Consider the following 19,225-nt stretch of genomic DNA (forward strand, 5'->3'; position numbering starts at 1 on the left):
TAACAATAGTGCCACCCTCCGTCAGAGTATAAAGTATGTTGAGAACATAAACCCCCAGCCCCAGAAAGCCTACCCTTCAGGTCCAGGTTCTTGGCTCCCATGGTGGTCTGGGTGGTGACCTTGGTGTCGATCTTGACGGTGTGGAGGTTGTTAGTGTCTCGTGAGATCATGACGTTGTGCCAGTGGTTGTCATTCAGGGGCTTGTTGGAGTTGCCCTTGATCAGGTGAGCTCCGTTCCCCAGGTCTGATACGTAGTGCAGGTAGCTGGAAAAAGGCATTCACATGAATAATGATGCAGACACACACTCGCGCACACACAGTCCAAAATCACAAACACACACAACCCGCCCAATCCTTCAATATGAATGACTAACCTACAGTATGTCTTGACAACCTACCCCTTGACCAGCTCAACCACGATGAAGTCGTTTCCGTCCCCACTGTTGAACAGTATGAGTCCATCTGACGAGGTGGTCTTGAACTGGAAGAACAGGTGCATAGAGTAGTAGGCCTGCAGGGTGGTCAGAGCCAAATAGCTCGACCGTGACTTGAACGTGACCGGATCAGCAATGATGTTCTTGAAGCCGATCATGGCGTTGAGCTCGCAGTAGTCAATGTCACCGTTCTTACACAGGTCTACAGGAAAAATATAATAGATACTGTAAGTATATTTTTTTGTCTCACACACACCTCTGGGGTTAAGGGCACAACATTATTAGTATTAATGATCCGACACAAGAAAACCTCCAGTAGCCAGTTCAGTCCCACTTTTTCCAACACCCAGCCCAGGACATGGACCGTTGACCTTCCAGTTACTGGTCCACCTCCCTAACCTCTGGGCTACCTACCTATATAGGCCATGCCGTTGAAGGAGAGGCTCTGGAGGTGGCCTATGAAGTTGGAAGGCACCATGGACATGAATCGTTTCTCCGTCACGATACCCGTCTCAATGTTGTGAAACTCCAACTGGGTGTGGTCACCTGCCATTTGACCTTTTGATTGACAGAAGGGAGGGTGAGAGGGGGGAGACATGGGTGGAGGGAGGTCATTCATGTCTCCAGCAGGACACATGCCACTCTCACCTCCTAAAGGTCTGGAGCCACACTTGTCCACTAGTAGAAAGGTACGTGAAATACAATGGGGTTATACACACAGGGCCGGCTTCCCAACACAGATTAAGACTAATCCTGTACTACAAAGCATGTTCAATGGAGAATATTCATTGAAATATCTTTCTAGTCCATGACTAGTTTTAATCTCTGTCTGGGAAACTAGCCCCAAAATGATCGATTGTATATCAGACATTATGGACTAGATCCAACTTTGTCTGATCTAGTCCATAGTCAAACTGTGTGTCTTACCTACAAGGGGCCCAAGGACTGTCCTGAAAAGTATCACACTCATATAAAACATAGACATTGAATTAGAGAGAGGGAGGTTGTACCTTCTACAGGTTGAAGATCATCTACGGTGAGTTTCAAACTCTTTCCCCTCCTGAACACACGCACCGTGTGCCACTCGTTATCATTCAGGTTCTGACCAGCAAATATGGTCTCTGGACCCTTGCCTGTAGGACAGCCCAAACACTGGTTAACACACACACACCTCGAGACGGGGAGAAGAGACACCAGAGTTAGTGCAGTGACAGGGTGTGTTTGGGAGGAGGGGGTGGGGGGTAAAGAGAGAGAGAGAGAGAGGAGTAAAATAATACCTATAAAACAGAACATATTTAATGACCCACACAACACTACCTCAGGTTGTCTCTCACGTCATTAGGTGTAACAACACCTCATCTACCTAATCGCAGAAATCACGGAACACTGTTTTGAATTGGATACCCATTTTAGTCATTGTTTTTCTATGAGTGTGCAATTAATAACAATGTCACTAGGTGGCAGTAAAGCTCCACCACAATGCTGCATGGCTTGGCGATACATAAGGGTAAGACAGAGGGAAACAAACTCCATCTTGATTAGTTTAACGGTAAATGCCATTTCAAACCTTATTCTGCTGTGTCTGACCTCAATAAAATGAATTGTAAATAATGATGTTGAGGAAATAATAATAGTGATCACGAAAAACACCTCACTCAATCAGACGAATTGTAAATAATGATGTTGGGAAACAACAAAAAAATCATAACCATGAAGTAAACATTATTCAAGGTGCTAGTTTGAGCACTGTAACTGTGAGGCAGCGAGGGAAGTGTCTTGTTAATGAATAGAAGCCGGACAGTACGCTGCCACGAGGAAATAAGGACTGTGATTTTTTGAAGAGGGATTTACTGACATTTACTCCTGAGGTGCTGACCTGTTGCACCCTTGACAACTACTGTGATTATTATTATTTGACCATGCTGGTCATTTATGAACATTTGAACATCTTGGCCATGTTCTGTTATAATCTCCACCCGACACAGCCAGAAGATGATTCCTCTTTAGGTTTCTGACTAGGTTTTTTCCTAGCCACTATGCTTCTACACCTGCATTGCTTGCTGTTTGGGGTTTTAGGCTGGGTTTCTGTACAGCACTTTGAGATATCAGCTGATGTAAGGGCTATATAAATACATTTGATTTGATGTCATAGCTGCATAATGGCTTACTGTGGGGAAAAAAAGAAAACCGCCCAATGGTGTTACCAGAAAGAACCTTCCAGGGGATTCTCTAAAGAGGGACATCTAACTGAGTACATTACATCATGGCTGATGGCGAGGCAACTGTGCCATGAAGAACAAGTGATGTGTTAAAACAAGTGATGTTGCCAGCAAGCCTACCAGAGGTTTGGCATCCCATTTAATGCCTACGTCTGATATTTTTACAACATAGTGACTACCTCACTATATAACTTTTTTAGTAATAATATATTTTTTTAAACTAACACTTGTGTCTTGTCTTTTCCTAGTAGCACTGACTTTGCTGATAGCTACTTTATTGAGGAGAAAAGTACTTACTATGACTGTGATATGTAGTTGTCCCACCTAGCTATCTGAAGATGAATGCACTGACTGTAAGTCTCTCTGGATAAGAGTGTCTGATAAATTACTCAAATGTAAATGGGTGCAATGCTCTTTTTTAAATAATGAGAGCTTCTGGTGAGTAGGAACTCCAATGTAGTTATATAGGGAAAATACTATTGAAGCTCGTTGTTTTATATTTAAATATGTAGTTTGGACCAAGTGAAGACACTGCATTGCATTCCCACTTCATGAATTATGAATTAAAAACCATTAATTAAGGAGGAAAGGCAGTTCCCGTAGTAGAATATGTCCTACTGAGGGCTGAGGAGAACAAAGCCTTATCTCCCCTAACTCATCACCAAGAACCCAGTGAGGACACTGGACTACGTCTTATGGCAAGTCAGGACATGGTACCAGATAATGGATGTGAAGAGAAAGGAAAATGTCTTTGTGACTATGTCTCATTTCCTTCATTTAAGAGTTTCAGAGTATATACACTAAATGTATTTGATGTACACTAAATAAATACACACAAACACACACATACACTCACTCACACGCACACACACACACACACACACACGCACACGCTCACTCACACACACACACACACACACACACACACACACACACACACACACGCTCACACACACACACACACAATCAAAATGCTCAAAGTCAGAGCTGGAATCACAGTCAGTGTATTTTAAATTATCTCCTTCCATCTGGCACAATATGAATCACTCCTCTCCTCAACAGAAGACAATAAGATTGAATCAAACAGAAGACAATAAGCTTGTACAGGATCAGAATCAGAGGCTGGAGTAGATCCAGTTGGAACACCGATCATTTAGTTTTCTTATAAAGCCACACTGTTTCAGATTCAGTGTCCCAACATTGGGCAATTTGATGCTATGAGATATCTTACATGACCTTCTACAGTGTGTCAATACAAGGAACATCTATCCTCCTGAAACATCTCCCCCCTCTTTTTCCTAAACGATTTCTCTCCTCTTCCAATTCTCTTGGCCACAAGGACAGAGGAATGGAAGGCAAAGCTCAATCCATCCTTTCAAGTGCCCGAACTCCATCCCTCCATCCCATTATTTCATATATCGCTCCCTCTCCCCCTCTCCCTCACTCCTAATCCCATTCTCCAGGAGCCTGGTTTCTATCCTCCCCGGCCCTGGTGGGGTGTTTAGTGCTTACAAAGCAAAACGGCGCCTCTGAGATTGAGTATAATATCCTAGTGCTCCGGCTGCCTGTGATTTGCATACACATTGAGGCGTTCAGGCTTTGAAGATTGCAGAGAAAGAGGAAAAGAAATAAATACCCGTAAAAGGGTTGACTGGGATGAACCTGGTCCCCATTAGGGTTGTGCTGAATGGCGGGAACCCGGTAACCAAGATTTACTGGGATTTAACGCCCAAAACCACTCACTTTTCCCGGGATAAATAACGGCGAGAAACCGGTAAATTATAATAAATTATTTATATGAGCAGAATGAACAGCATGGTGTAAAATTGAACTGTTAAATGATATGCAATGTCTAAATCTGGCTTCTCTACGGCCTCTGCATGATGAATCAAAGCTCAGGGTGGGGACAGACAGCCCATCTCAGTACAGAGTGCAGTTCACAGTGCATGTAGATCTCATCATGGTTAACTTTTTTTTCTTGTGACAGGTAGGCCTACATTTGCTGCGGCATAGCCTTTGATACAGTAATATAAAGACCAAATGTGTAACTAATTTACCCATCTCCTTCTGGCTGTCGGGAGTCACCTTCTTTTTTTTTATTGTAAAGAGTCATTCATTTTTCATTGCAGCTGTACAGTGTTAAAACAGCCTACCACTCGGTTATCACTGCTTAAAATCGTTGATCGCAGTCTTTCTCTCTCTGCATAAACTCCCCTTCACATTGCATCCAAAATAGATAACCCTGTTCTAGATGTGATATATAGCAACATACAGGCCTAGCCTACCTCTTCCAGGTAATACATTCAATGCTGTATTAACATTATGTCTTATATTTAGCTAATTAATGATGGGTTATGCATAATAAGTTTCTAACTTGAAGTCTCTGTCTCTTGCACAATACCCACACACCTGTGCTCCGCTGGCCTCTCCTTAAAAAAGGCTCCTTAGCTCTTGGAGTCCCATGCAGGAAACGCTAGACTAGAATGGCTTGCTGGACATAATTGTATTTGCATTTCTTATACCAGTAGACTATTCAAAGAGGAACGCAAGCTCTTTTTTTGTTGAATGTTAAATACAGCAGCCCATAGAACTCGCGGGTAGTTTGAAAGAAGAGCGAGCTCACGATGGTGGTAGGCTATAGCAGTAATTTATTCAGCCCCATAACCATTAAATCTTCATGAAGAGAAGTGAAAGCCTTCTGCATCTAATTGTAGTCCTATATTATTCAAGGATGTCATTAGAACGATGAAAGTAAGGACAATGAAACTGTTGAAAGCATGGAAGGAATGAAGCAACAATAGAGAGAGGAAGAAGAGTTAGTAATAACATCAGGGGAAATATTACAAAAAGTAGGCTATACAGTATATGAGTCAGCCTACTAGTTATACAAAGATGCCCTATTATATTTAAAAAATATATATATATATTTTTGTTGCCTATACCGGTAACTTTGAAGGCAGCATGTGCTGCACCAGAATCGCAGGTTCTCATCTGCTTTATCATTGTTTGAACGATATGCATAATTCCTGTCAATATAATACAGATAAGTGGAGGCTGCTGAGGGGAGAACTGCTCATAATAATTAGAGGGAATGGAGTATAATGAATGGAATGGTATCAAACCAATGAAAACCATGTTACTCCAATCCAGCCATTATTATGACCCATTCTCCCCTCAGCAGCCTCCACTGATATAGTACAATACAGTACAGAAATACAGTTCACAATCAAAAAGATTAGCCTACTGGAGCTAGTTTAATGTATTTACCCAAGAGAGCATATACCTCATCCTTGCGAAAGTATTCGGCCCCCTTGAACTTTGCGACCTTTGCCACATTTCAGGCTTCAAACATAAAGATATAAAACTGTATTTTTTTGTGAAGAATCAACAACAAGTGGGACACAATCATGAAGTGGAACGACATTTATTGGATATTTCAACTTTTTTAACAAATCAAAAACTGAAAAATTGGGCGTGCAAAATTATTCAGCCATTCTAACACCTGGATATGTTTATTTTTGAACCATTCCATTGTAGATTTTGCTTTATGTTTTGGATCATTGTCTTGTTGGAAGACAAATCTCCGTCCCAGTCTCAGGTCTTTTGCAGACTCCATCAGGTTTTCTTCCAGAATGGTCCTGTATTTGACTCCATCCATCTTCCCATCAATTTTAACCATCTTCCCTGTCCCTGCTGAATAAAAGCAGGCCCAAACCATGATGCTGCCACCACCATGTTTGACAGTGGGGATGGTGTGTTCAGGGTGATGAGCTGTGTTGCTTTTACGCCAAACATAACGTCTTGCATTGTTGCCAAAAAGTTCAATTTTGGTTTCATCTGACCAGAGCACCTTCTTCCACATGTTTGGTGTGTCTCCCAGGTGGCTTGTGGCAAACTTTAAACAACACTTTTTATGGATATCTTTAAGAAATGGCTTTCTTCTTGCCACTCTTCCATAAAGGCCAGATTTGTGCAATATACGACTGATTGTTGTCCTATGGACAGAGTCTCCCACCTCAGTTGTAGATCTCTGCAGTTCATCCAGAGTGATCATGGGCCTCTTGGCTGCATCTCTGATCAGTCTTCTCCTTGTATGAGCTGAAAGTTTAGAGGGACGGCCAGGTCTTGGTAGATTTGCAGTGGTCTGATACTCCTTCCATGTCAATATTATCACTTGCACAGTGCTCCTTGGGATGTTTAAAGCTTGGGAAATCTTTTTGTATCCAAATCCGGCTTTAAACTTCTTCACAACAGTATCTCAGACCTGCCTGGTGTGTTCCTTGTTCTTCATGATGCTCTCTGCGCTTTTAACGGACCTCTGAGACTATCACAGTGCAGGTGCAATTATACAGAGACTTGATTACACACAGGTGGATTGTATTTATCATCATTAGTCATTTAGGTCAACATTGGATCATTCAGAGATCCTCACTGAACTTCTGGAGAGAGTTTGCTGCACTGAAAGTAAAGGGGTTGAATAATTTTGTACGCCCACTTTTTCAGTTTTTGATTTGTTAAAAAAGTTTGAAATATCCAATAAATGTCGTTCCACTTCATGATTGTGTCCCACTTGTTGTTGATTCTTCACAAAAAAATACAGTTTTATATCTTTATGTTTGAAGCCTGAAATGTGGCAAAAGGTTGCAAAGTTCAAGGGGGCCGAATACTTTCGCAAGGCACTGTAGCTAGCTACATCTATGGGCTTTCATGTTTTTCTGTCCCGTGTAATGTGCAGTAGCTTATATCATGTATTTGGATAACGACACAATAATTTGGGCTTTTTTGGGCATGGGCTCATTAAATGTATTTAATATATGCCTCATCAGGCTCAGGCAGCATCAGGTAGAATGTTCATGCTGATCAAAGCTCTAAACAAATCCAGAAATCTTTATATGATTTATAATGCTTTATAATGCTTTATAATGCTTTCGAATGACACTTGCGGTTTCGGTGGGAAATACCAGGTTACCCGGGAGAAAGGGGATTTATTCTCGGGATGGAACATTTTTTAAATACCGGGACAGTATTCTACCCTAGTGTGTGTGTGTGTGTGTGTGTGTGTGTGTGTGTGTGTGTGTGTGTGTGTGTGTGTGTGTGTGAGTGTGTGTGTGAAAGAGAATGGTGGTGCACGAGTGCTTTTCAAAGTAAAGTGTAACGGAAATTAACTTCTTTCTTTGGATGAAAAACGTGCCCAAATTAAGCTGCCTGCTACTCAGCCGTAATTAGTAAATTGGGATAGAAAACACTCTGAAGTTTCTAAAACTGTTTGAATGATGTCTGTGAGTATAACAGAACTCATATGGCAGATTAAAGATTGATACAGATGGATTCCATACTTAGTTTGGCATGTTTCTACGGGCTGTAACGGAACTTTTTGAACTTTTCCTCCGACGATCGGCACGACCTGAACGCCCTTTTGGATTTGTTTACCAAACGCCCTAACAAAAGAAGATATTTGGACATAACTGATGGACATTATTGAACAAATCAAATATTTATGGTGGAATTGGGATTCCTGGGAGGGTATTCTGATGAAGATCATCAAAGGTAAGTGAATATTTAAAATGCTATTTCTGAGTAATGTTGACTACCCAATATGGTGGGTATCTTTTTGGCTGCTTTGTTGTCTAAAGGCAGTACTCAGATTATTGCATGGTTTGCTTTCTCTGGAAAGTAAAACATCTGGCACAGCGGTTGCATTAAGGAGAAGTTTATCCAAAGTTCCATGTATAATATTGTCGTGTCTTTATCAATGTTTATTATGAGTATTTCTGTCAATTGATGTGGCTCTCTGCAATATCACTGAATGTTTTAGAACTACTGAACGTAACACCCCAAGTAAACTCTGATTTTTTTATATAAATATGAACTTTATCAAACAAAACATACATGTATTGTGTAACATGAAGTCCTATGAGTGTCATCTGATGAAGATCATCAAAGGTTAGTAATTAATTTTATCTCTATTTCTGCTTTTTGTGACTCCTCTCTTTGGCTGGAAAAAATTGCTGTTTTTCTGTGGCTTGGTGGTGACCTTTCACTGGCTGTTGGGGGGGGGGGGGGGGGGTTCCGCTAGACAGGTTAAGAGAGACCTGGAGGTCATATGGGTCACATCTCCATGGAAGGAAACCAGACTGCATTTAATTTGCTCTCCACGCGCACACACACACACGCACGAACGCACACACACGCACGAATGCACGCATGCACACACACGCACACGCACGCACACTCACACACACACACACACACACACACACACACACACTCACACACACACACACACACACAGAAAGACAAACACACGTACTTATACAGAGACACGGAAAACACTAATTGAACAGTCAACCAGTGAGTTTTTTATGACAGGTTTAAATAATATTTATGTTGCATTTACAGAGATTGTCTTTTGTTTTAGTGAGTTTAATAAGGTATTCTTGCTTATTTATTCACATAGTTATTATGTTCTTACAGCCTCAGAACTGTTTTTAGGAAAGAACCAACATTATTATCAGCTTCTGCTAAGTTACTGATGATTACATCATCCTACAGATACCAAGTTGTAACAAATCAATACTACAACAACTAAACACGAACCAAACAAAAAAAGCCAATCTGTGTGTGTGTGTGTGTGTGTATTTTTAGCTTGTCGTCAGTCAGTGCATGTTAACAGTGTTTAAGTTGAAGTGGCAGCGGTTTCTTCGGGCAGAGCTGAGGACGCCTGAGGGAAGGGAGCCGAAGACCCCTAATTGACAGTGATGTGTTTTTTGAGTCTGTGCTGTGTGTGTTTTTTCTTTGAGTCTGTTCTGAACATGTCATTCTTCCACAAAGCTGAACCAAGATGCCGCAAACTGACAACACTAATTAACGCAATAAATAATGAAGTGGTTTAAAAAATAATAAGGAGTGAAAAAAGAATGACCTGGTAAAAAATGGAAAAACAATCCTTGGAAGTGGAACGGTTACTCTATCCAAGTAGAAGATGGTAACTGTATGTAGCTAGAACAGAGTTGTAAAGCTGCATTGGTGTTTGGTGCTTTTCTTTTCAGGAATGGAAATGAAACATTTTCCTCAGACCCAATTAGGCTAGGTCTGAGTCGACGCAAGGAGCCTCATTCTCTCCTTCACCTTTTTCTTTATTTTATTATTGAGGATGAATATCTACTTCCATTCGTGCATTCCCAAACGCTGGCATCACACAGTCATGTCTCACATCATTTCTGAATAATGTGTGCCAAACACAGACACGCATGGTTTATTTCTGAAGTCAACGTGCCAGTCAACAGTGGTCGTGCCAAACGAGCTTCAGTGACTCTTGCTATTCAGGTGGAGATCATTTGATCTAAGTGCCTCAGGCTGCGTTTACACAGGCAGCACAATTATGATATTTTGCCAAATGATTGGTAAAATAATTGATTTGATTGTTGAAAAGACAAATAATTGGGCAAAAGATCAGAATAGAACTGCCTGTGTAAACACAGACTTACAGTTTTGAATCAAAGTATGTTTACTTATAAAGCAGCAAACAGTTGTTTTTATCACATAACCATACAACCCTTCTGTTCTAGCTACACAAAACAAACACTAGGAAATATGTGTGCATCAATGAGAGAGAGAGAGAGAGAGAGAGAGAGAGAGAGAGAGAGAGAGAGAGAGAGAGAGAGAGAGAGAACAAGAACTTTAAAGCGGCCATCAGCAGCTGAAACAATAACAATCCATCCCCGCCCCTGTTTTGGTAAAAAGCTGGCGAAATGTAACCACTCTCCAATTCATAGACTCATAGACACAGCTATGGATGCAAAGACTGACCATCCACAATTATAGACTATAGTTTTAACCATGTTTTGAAGTGTGTTTGTTTACATTTACTTTGTTAACAAACATTGGAGTAAAACAAGTTTATACTTTGGGTTCTGATGGGGTGCAACATTTGAACTAAGCTCATGAGTCATTTATAAGTTATATTTTTCAAGAATCAATGGATAAATATATCATTCATTTATAAGACCAAAAATGGATGTAACAACTGCTGATTGTCGCTTTAAATGCATCAAAAAAATGATTTACTAAAGAATATATCTCCACTACCCATTTCCTTTTCTGCTTTTGTGTAAGTATGTGACATTTTTTTTTTTAGATTAGCTACCTACACAGAGACATGGCACTAGATCCACGTGCTGTATTTGAAAGAAAGACAATCTACGGACAGATTTGTTTGGTGATGGGAATGTATTGGTATGTACAAGAATACACATGTGTGGAAGGCACTACAGGTGTGTTTGATGTTCAATGTTTGCAGAGATTATACTGTAGTTGTGATTCCACAAATTAGCACTGTGCTTAAGGATGGAGAGTGTATGGAATGTTGGAATGTTTACAATCAATTTGCATACACAATGTACAAAATGCATGCAGAATTCTTAGTTGCATTAAATGCTATTTAGCATAGAAATAGGTATTATAAATCACCATTGGAATTCACGGGTAATGCTATAGAATAGCCTAACTGTTGTTGCAAACCATTTATAATGTGAATTATTTTTGATGCTCCTATACACAGACCTTGCTATGAAACCAGCCTCCAGATATAAATTCAAATGTACCCTATCAAATATTGCATCCGTTCGTGTGACTCAGCCGTACCTCCAGCCAGACTAAGAGGACTGGATGCAGAATGGATGAAGACAATCTGGATGGAGGAGACAGAACTTACTATGTTATGTTGTTGCGAGTGTGTTTCTCCATAACAGTGGAGGAGAGTCAGTGTGATGGAAGTGAAGGTAAACCCTAGAGATCTAGTGTGTATTGTATGCATCAGGCAGTACGGAGCACAGGAAAGAACGGCTCATCTTTTCTGACTCTTGAGGACTCTTCTTCCATCATTAATTCATCAATGTCCCTGAATTATAAATACAAGGACAAGGACAAGTTTCCTCCTAAAGTATTGCAATGTAGCCTCTGTAGCTCCACACCCCCCTTCTCTCTCTTTCTCTGTCCCTCCCACCCTCTTTCCTAGCAGTCCTATTCTCTCTTTCCCTACCCTATCCATTTCTCCATCCCTACCTCCCTCTCACCTCGCTCCATTCCACTACATCCCTTATTCCTTCCTTCCCTCCCTCCCTCCTTCCCTCCTGGCAGTCCTACTCTCTCCATCCCTTTCTCTCTGCTCTGTGAGGCAGGTTAATGAGAATAATAAAATCACACTCCGTATTTCCTCTTCGCTTTGAAAAGCCTCATCAATTTACCAGGCGCCAAGATAGACTGAGGGAAGAAAGAAAGAAAAGAAGAGAATGACGAACAGAGAGAAAGGTGAAAATAAAATACAAGAAGAGAATGAAGAATGGAGAGAAAGGTAAAAAAAAAAAAAAGATTGAAAACAAGGGAACAGGGGGAAATCATCCGTGGCTAAAATACCTCTGTTTCCAAGCATGCGTTTTATATCAGTCTGTTTGAATTTAGGAGCGTCATCAAGGCTGGTAATTAGAGACAACAGAGTGTGAAAAATCACTGTTGACTGCCATGTTGGGGGCTCCTCATTAATTCCAACCCATCCCTCCCTCTCCTTCCTGTATCCCTACATGCATCCTCTGACTTCTCCCTCCCTCTCCTTCCTCTATCCCTCCATGCATCCTCTGCCTTCTCCCTCCCTCTCCTTCCTCTATCCCTCCATGTATCCTCTGCCTTCTCCCTCCCTCTCCTTCCTCTATCCCTCCATGTATCCTCTGCCTTCTCCCTCCCTCTCCTTCCTCTATCCCTCCATGCATCCTCTGCCTTCTCCCTCCCTCTCCTTCCTCTATCCCTCCATGCATCCTCTGCCTTCTCCCTCCCTCTCCTTCCTCTATCCCTCCATGTATCCGCTGGCTTCTCCCTCTCCTTCCTCTATCCCTCCATGCATCCTCTGGCTTCTCCCACCCCTTCTCCAGCAGTTTGTTTTCTGTAGGACAGCAGATGCAGATTCACACTGCCTGACTGAGGCCCAGAACATACTATAATGCACAGTCCATTATCTCCCATGAAATGGTCTGTATGCTTTTTACTGGTCTGTACTGGTCTATATCATACATAATATGTATATCCAAGGTATAGGAAATTGATTGGAATCATAATGGCAATGTGATTTTTTTCACCATTAGCTGTTGGGGAAAAAAAGAAGGAATATTGCACATCTTTGTCAAATTGGTCTGAAATCATAATGCAAAACATATGACATCTACATATCTTGTACCTAAATAGTCTACTTTCTGGCACACACATTTAGATCACATACATTCAGGTCACAATTTAAACAAACATCAAAATATAAGGCTTAATAAAACCTTCATAAACCTTTTTTAATTAAATAAAGGTTAAATAAAAAACAAATAAGGCCTATAAAGGTGTAGTTTGTTTAAAGAGGGATCTACATTCATGAGTAAACAACATTGTGAATAGAGATGAAAGAGTAGCAGTAAAATAGTATTAACAAAGGAGGTAGAGTATTAAATATGAGCAGTCTTTACTTACTGGCAGTACAGTTAATCTTGATACAGTCTAGATGGGGGAGAACAGATGAGATGTCAAATCCTTCACTGTGACAGCTGCAGACAATATTAAAACTTCCCACCCCTCTGGGGACGACACACGGACCCACGGACCACACCATGATGCTCTCTACCACGGCCCTCTCCTCCTCCACACCTGACTCAATGTAAAAGTTGATGGGGTGTGGTAGGAAGAGCATGGCAACTACTACTTCACAGTGCCAATCAAATGAGTTAGTTAAATAGTTGTTTATGTCAGTAAAGGGCCTTTCACAGTGCTATATTTTTTTAGGTTCTTGTATTGTGTGTGCTGAACAGGAAGGCCTTGACTGTCCAACCTTTATCACTCAATCAAAGTTTCAATATTTAGTGTTAATGATTTGTAGATTAAAAATGTATTTCTACTGAAAAGTAACAAAACATTATTAATCTTTTAATTAAACATTTCCTCATAAAAGTCCCAAATAAAATGGTCTCCTTGACAGAGGAGGTGGATATGTTTTTTCCTATGAGATCTGCAACAAGAGAGCATCAGAACATGGTCATGGTCGAGCTGGGCCACTTGGTAGCGATGATGGGTGGTCTAACATCTTATAGACGTAGGATCGGGCATTCAAAGACACCATGCCTCAATCTGACCACTGTCCAGTGTCCTTTTTTAACCAATTCAAAGGATTCATACTGAATGTCAGGCACGATGCCATTGGTGACAGAGGCTCTTCTCACAGAACACCTTTACCACTATTAGAAAGCTATTACCTGTAATGATTTCAAATGTTACCAACTACTACTACTACTACTACTACTACTACTACTACTACTACTACTACTACTACTACTACTAATAATAATATTTTATTATATGGACCTACAACAACTACAACAACAACAACTACTACTACTACTACTACTACTTCTACTACTACTACTACTACTACTACTACTACTACTACTACTACTACTACTACTTCTACTACTACTACTACTACTAATAATATTTTATTATATGGACCTACAACAACTACAACAACAACAACTACTACTACTACTACTACTACTTCTACTACTACTACTACTACTACTACTATTTTATTATATGGACCTACAACAACTACAACAACAACAACTACTACTACTACTACTACTACTACTACTACTACTACTACTACTACTACTACTACTATTATTATATGGACCTACAACAACAACAACAACAACTACTACTACTACTACTACTACTACTACTACTACTACTACTACTATTATTATATGGACCTACAACAACAACAACAACAACAACTACTACTACTACTACTACTACTACTACTTCTACTACTACTACTACTACTAATAATATTTTATTATATGGACCTACAACAACTACAACAACAACAACTACTACTACTACTACTACTACTTCTACTACTACTACTACTACTACTACTATTTTATTATATGGACCTACAACAACTACAACAACAACAACTACTACTACTACTACTACTACTACTACTACTACTACTACTACTACTACTACTACTACTATTATTATATGGACCTACAACAACAACAACAACAACTACTACTACTACTACTACTACTACTACTACTATTATTATTATTATGTGGACCTACGACGACGACTACTACTACTACTACTACTACTACTACAACTACTACTACTAGCACTACCATGTGGACCTACAACTAATACTTGTACTACCTACTACTACTAGTATACTAATACTGCCACTATTTCTAAACAACTACATATTGATGCTGCTATCCAGCCTCTCTCTTTCTCTGACTATATACAGTGAGTCAGTGTTGTGCTGTGAGAAGAGAGAGCTGACCGGATCCAGACCCAGACATTATACCCAAGTGGCCCTGCCAGTCGTGTGTCGTCAACCACAGCAGAAAAGTGGTCGCAAACAGCCAAAGACCAACGCCAGCCAGCCCGCACAGGAAATGCTCTGCTTTTCAAAGAAAGGGAGAAGTGAGGGAGGAGAGGGGAGAGAAAGAAGACCGAGGGAGGAGGGAGACCTAGTGATCTAAGGGCAAGTGAAACCAAGCGAAGAAAGTATTAAAATCTGTCCAAAATAATTCAAAAAAGAAAATGTAAACAAAAACATCTTGGCTGTCATCATCAGATCAGATTTCAGAAGACATCTATGGTAACCGAGGCAATGTGGGTTGTCAGCTCTGTAACCGTGGTGATGTGGGTTGTCAGCCCTCTGTCAGTGTGAGGCGCTGTCGCCCTGGGTGCCACGGCAACAGGCTTCCCTGTGGTCGACTGACAGACAGAAAGTTCTGCCAATCCCATGCCCTCTGCTTTGCATGCACTGCTAAACGCCTCTGTTTAGAGAGCCCATTTCTGTTTAACTGGCGGAAAGGAGAAATAGATGGCTATCATTTCCCACAGCCATGCCCGGTTTGGGAGATATCTAACATTTCCAGAGGCGGATTCTCTCCGTTGCTCCATGAGGAGAGCAAATAGACACACAAACACACACGCACACACACACACACTATCTCTAGCACGCTGAGAACTAGGCATGCAGACAAAAGGCAAAGAGTATTATACAACAATAAATATTAATATCAGAAGTTATATCTCTCGATTGTTTGTTTTTGCACTTTCATCAGTCTATGAGCTCCGCTCAGCCTCACATAAACAGCCGGCTGGAGCCTTGTCCTAGGCAGGTAGCCCAGCTTGTGAAGAGCATTGGGCCAGTAACCAAAATGTCACTGGTTCGTATCCCCAAGCTGACTAGGGTGAAAATACTGCCAATGTGCCCTTGAGCAATGCACTTAACCGTTATTGCTCATGCAAGTCGCTCTGGATAAGATTGTCTGCTAAATTACTAAAATGTAATTGAACTCTGGGAAAGCTCGGTCAGTCAACAGTCTGACCTTGTTCTCTTTTATTAACTATTTTTATGACCATGTCTTTTTTACCGAATGTTGTGCACTTTTTATTTGTATTCATCTACTTATTGTCTATTGATTAGCTTTGCTACTTCACATTTATGTTTCACTGCTGAGGAAGAGCTGCAAGTCAGCATGTAATACAATAGAGTGGGTGATGTCAAAGACCTGCGGAGCTCTAGAATGTGCTGATAATGGCAGCCATTTTGGTCAGGTCTAATTAATTCTATGGGAGGGACACTACTAGATATTAGACACCACTCTTACCACTGTTACAGAGCAAAGACCTGTGAGTGTAGAAGGCTGAGGGCTTTTCTCCACCAGGAGCTAAAACTCTAAGTAAAGTAAGTATAGTCAGAGGGGACCTCAACGGGGCAGAGAAGGTATCAGTAATTAGGTTCCAAGGCTATAATGGAATTAAGGTTCCATACAAAACAGTGGCCAGAGCCAGCCAATAGGATTAATAACAGGTATGGGGTTGACAGTATATTTGGCTTTTGGTGCTAATGGGAGGTATGGCTTATATTTGGCTAATGGTCTTGGCTATAGCAATGCCAAGGTCATAGGTTCAATTCCCACCGGGATCACATAGACATACTAACAATGTATGCCTTCACTGCACAGTCACTTGGGGGTAGGGTGGGGTAGGGGTGAGGTAGGACAGAGAGCATTCCCTGCTGGGCCAAAACGACAGCGTGCTCATTTGGCAGTGAGCGGAGAGCCGCAGACTCTGGCCACTGAAGGGTTCTATACCATCCCCTTCTATTCAACATAACATACAGCACATCATATATATCATCAGCATATCCATAGCTAAGATGATAGAGAGTGAGTCTAACATAGATGTAAATTAGAGAAAATGTCTGTCTGTTTTCAGGATGACGAGGTTGCTAAATGTTATATAAAGTTTGTGAGTCATGAACCTATGTGAGTCATGAACATATGTGAGTCATGAACCTATGTGAGTCATGAACCTTTGTGAGTCATGAACCTATGTGAGTCATGAACCTATGTGAGTCATCTTCAGCTATGTGTCTGTTGTGGTCATGTCATAGGCTATGTGCACCATGTGAGTTTTGTTGTAACTGTGTGGCGTGCGGCTACACCGTGTGGCATTACCTAGGTTGACCGTCAGGCGGACACGGCCAGTCTCCAGCTCCAGGCGCAGCGTGTCGGCGCTGTCACGTGACGTTGTGGCCATCAGCACACCATATGCCCGTTGAGAACGGAACCGTAGCGACACGTCTTCCGCTTCTGTGTGCATCACCACCGGCAACTGGATCTTCATGAACTTACTGCCGTCATAACTCAGGATGGTCGCATCTGGGAGGAGGAAAGGAGAGGGGGGGGGGGGGGGAGATGGCAGGAGAGCAAGGGGAGGTGAGGAGAGAGGGGGATGGGGAGGGGGGAGAGGTGGCAGGAGAGCAAGGGGAGGTGAGGAGAGAGGGGGATGGGGAGGGGGGAGAGGTGGCAGGAGAGCAAGGGGAGGTGAGGAGAGAGGGGGATGGGGAGGGGGGAGAGGTGGCAGGAGTGCAAGGGGAGGTGAGGAGAGAGGGGGATGGGGAGGGGGGGTGGCAGGAGAGCAAGGGGAGGTGAGGAGAGAGGGGGATGGGGAGGGGGGAGAGTAGAGGGGAGGAGAGAGGGTGATGGGGAGGAGAGAGGGGGAGAGGAAAGAGGGAGATGCGAAGGAGAGGAGAGTAGGGGGAGGAGAGCAGGGGGAGGAGAGCAGAGAGAGGGATGCAGAGGAGAGCAAGGGGAAGAGGAGGAGAGGAGGAGAAGAAAGAAGGAGGAGAGTAGTGGGAGAGGAGAGAGAGCAAGGAGAGAGCTGAATAAATATATTGTTTGCTATGTTATAAAATCAAAGTAAAGTAAGTCAGCTATCAATTCTACTTGCAAATAAACAGACAATTAGCACAACATGGGTTATGTTTGTTGCTGCTTATACCAAGGGCCTTGGATCAAGCGCTCTCAGGCACAGTCCCAGATTCCCACCAACCAGTACATATTCATGAGGTTCCAAGTCCATGCTCATCCACCACATGTATTTGAAGGTGACAAGACCTTGACTGAATACATAAACAGTCTCAAAACCTCAAAGGCTCTTCAGACTGAAGGGATCCTCCTGGACCCATTTGGAGACATGGTTAGACAGCCTTACAGGGTTTTGCAGTCAGAGCAAAACCACCACACCACCACACTAATGGTCAATCAACCTTGAGACAAAAATGAAGGTGGGGTATAAAGACAGGGGAATGGCTATGTCTTGGGCTCAAATTATATTCAAATTATTTCAAATAGTATTTGAACCCAGGCAGCTGTTTCCTCTACACACTAAAAACAAATGGTTCTATATAGTCCCACATAAGGGTTATTTGACTTGTAACCACAGCAGAACCCTTTTTGGTGCTATGCAGTATGGATTTTTTTTTAAAGGTTCTATAATGACCCATGCTCATAAGGTTCTAAATGGAACCTGTATAGTGTTATAAATAACAGATTACTAAGGTTCTATAATGAACGATAAAAAAGGGCTGTATTTAGCACCCAAAAAGCATTCTGCTATGGTTACAACCCTTTTTGGAGCTATATTGAAGGATTTTTTGTATGGTTCTTCATAAAACCTTTGTGGAGAATGGTTCTATAAAGAACATAGTAGGGGCGGGGAGGGTGCTTCAGCATCCCCATCATTTTTTAAAACAAATATTAATAGGAAAATAATTTATTAAAAAAAATATATAATAATAATAATATCACGAAAATAGTGCACTGGGCCTTTACTAGTATTAGCGGACAGATATATAGTGCACGGTCCCCAAAAAAGCACCGGCCCCAAAAAACGGCAGCATCTTGTCACACTCTGACCTTGGTATTCTTAGTTTTCTTTGTTATTTTGGTTAGGTCAGGGTGTGACATGGGTGATGTACAGTGGGGCAAAAAAGTGGACAGAAAACGTTTGACCTCTGTCAACAAAGGGTATATAACAAAGTATTGAGATAAACTTTTGTTATTGACCAAATACTTATTTTCCACCATAATTTGCAAATAAATTCATTAAAAATCCTACAATGTGATTTTCTGATTTTTTTTTTCTCATTTTGTCTGTCATAGTTGAAGTGTACCTATG

The 19,225-nt window shown here is 41.5% G+C and overlaps 1 protein-coding gene across 25 annotated transcripts in view; it reads right to left on the reverse strand.

Annotated features, from left to right (window-relative positions):
• LOC110498787 (neurexin-1a) overlaps positions 1–19,225 on the reverse strand; it is a 556,706-nt gene that overhangs the window by 283,724 nt on the left and 253,757 nt on the right. For 20 of the 25 annotated variants that reach the window (XM_036956181.1, XM_036956168.1, XM_036956160.1 and 17 more), the window contains 6 exons: positions 17,221–17,424; positions 13,157–13,183; positions 1,445–1,567; positions 849–992; positions 399–636; positions 74–264 (listed from right to left, as the gene is read on the reverse strand). In XM_036956181.1, coding sequence (XP_036812076.1) covers positions 74–264; positions 399–636; positions 849–992; positions 1,445–1,567; positions 13,157–13,183; positions 17,221–17,424 — 927 coding nt within the window. The remainder of the gene's footprint in view (positions 1–73; positions 265–398; positions 637–848; positions 993–1,444; positions 1,568–13,156; positions 13,184–17,220; positions 17,425–19,225) is intronic. The other 5 variants (XM_036956167.1, XM_036956159.1, XM_036956182.1 and 2 more) reach the window with 1 other exon arrangement.

This window comes from Oncorhynchus mykiss, chromosome 20 (assembly GCF_013265735.2).
Source record: "Oncorhynchus mykiss isolate Arlee chromosome 20, USDA_OmykA_1.1, whole genome shotgun sequence".
Taxonomy (NCBI): Eukaryota; Metazoa; Chordata; class Actinopteri; order Salmoniformes; family Salmonidae; genus Oncorhynchus; species Oncorhynchus mykiss.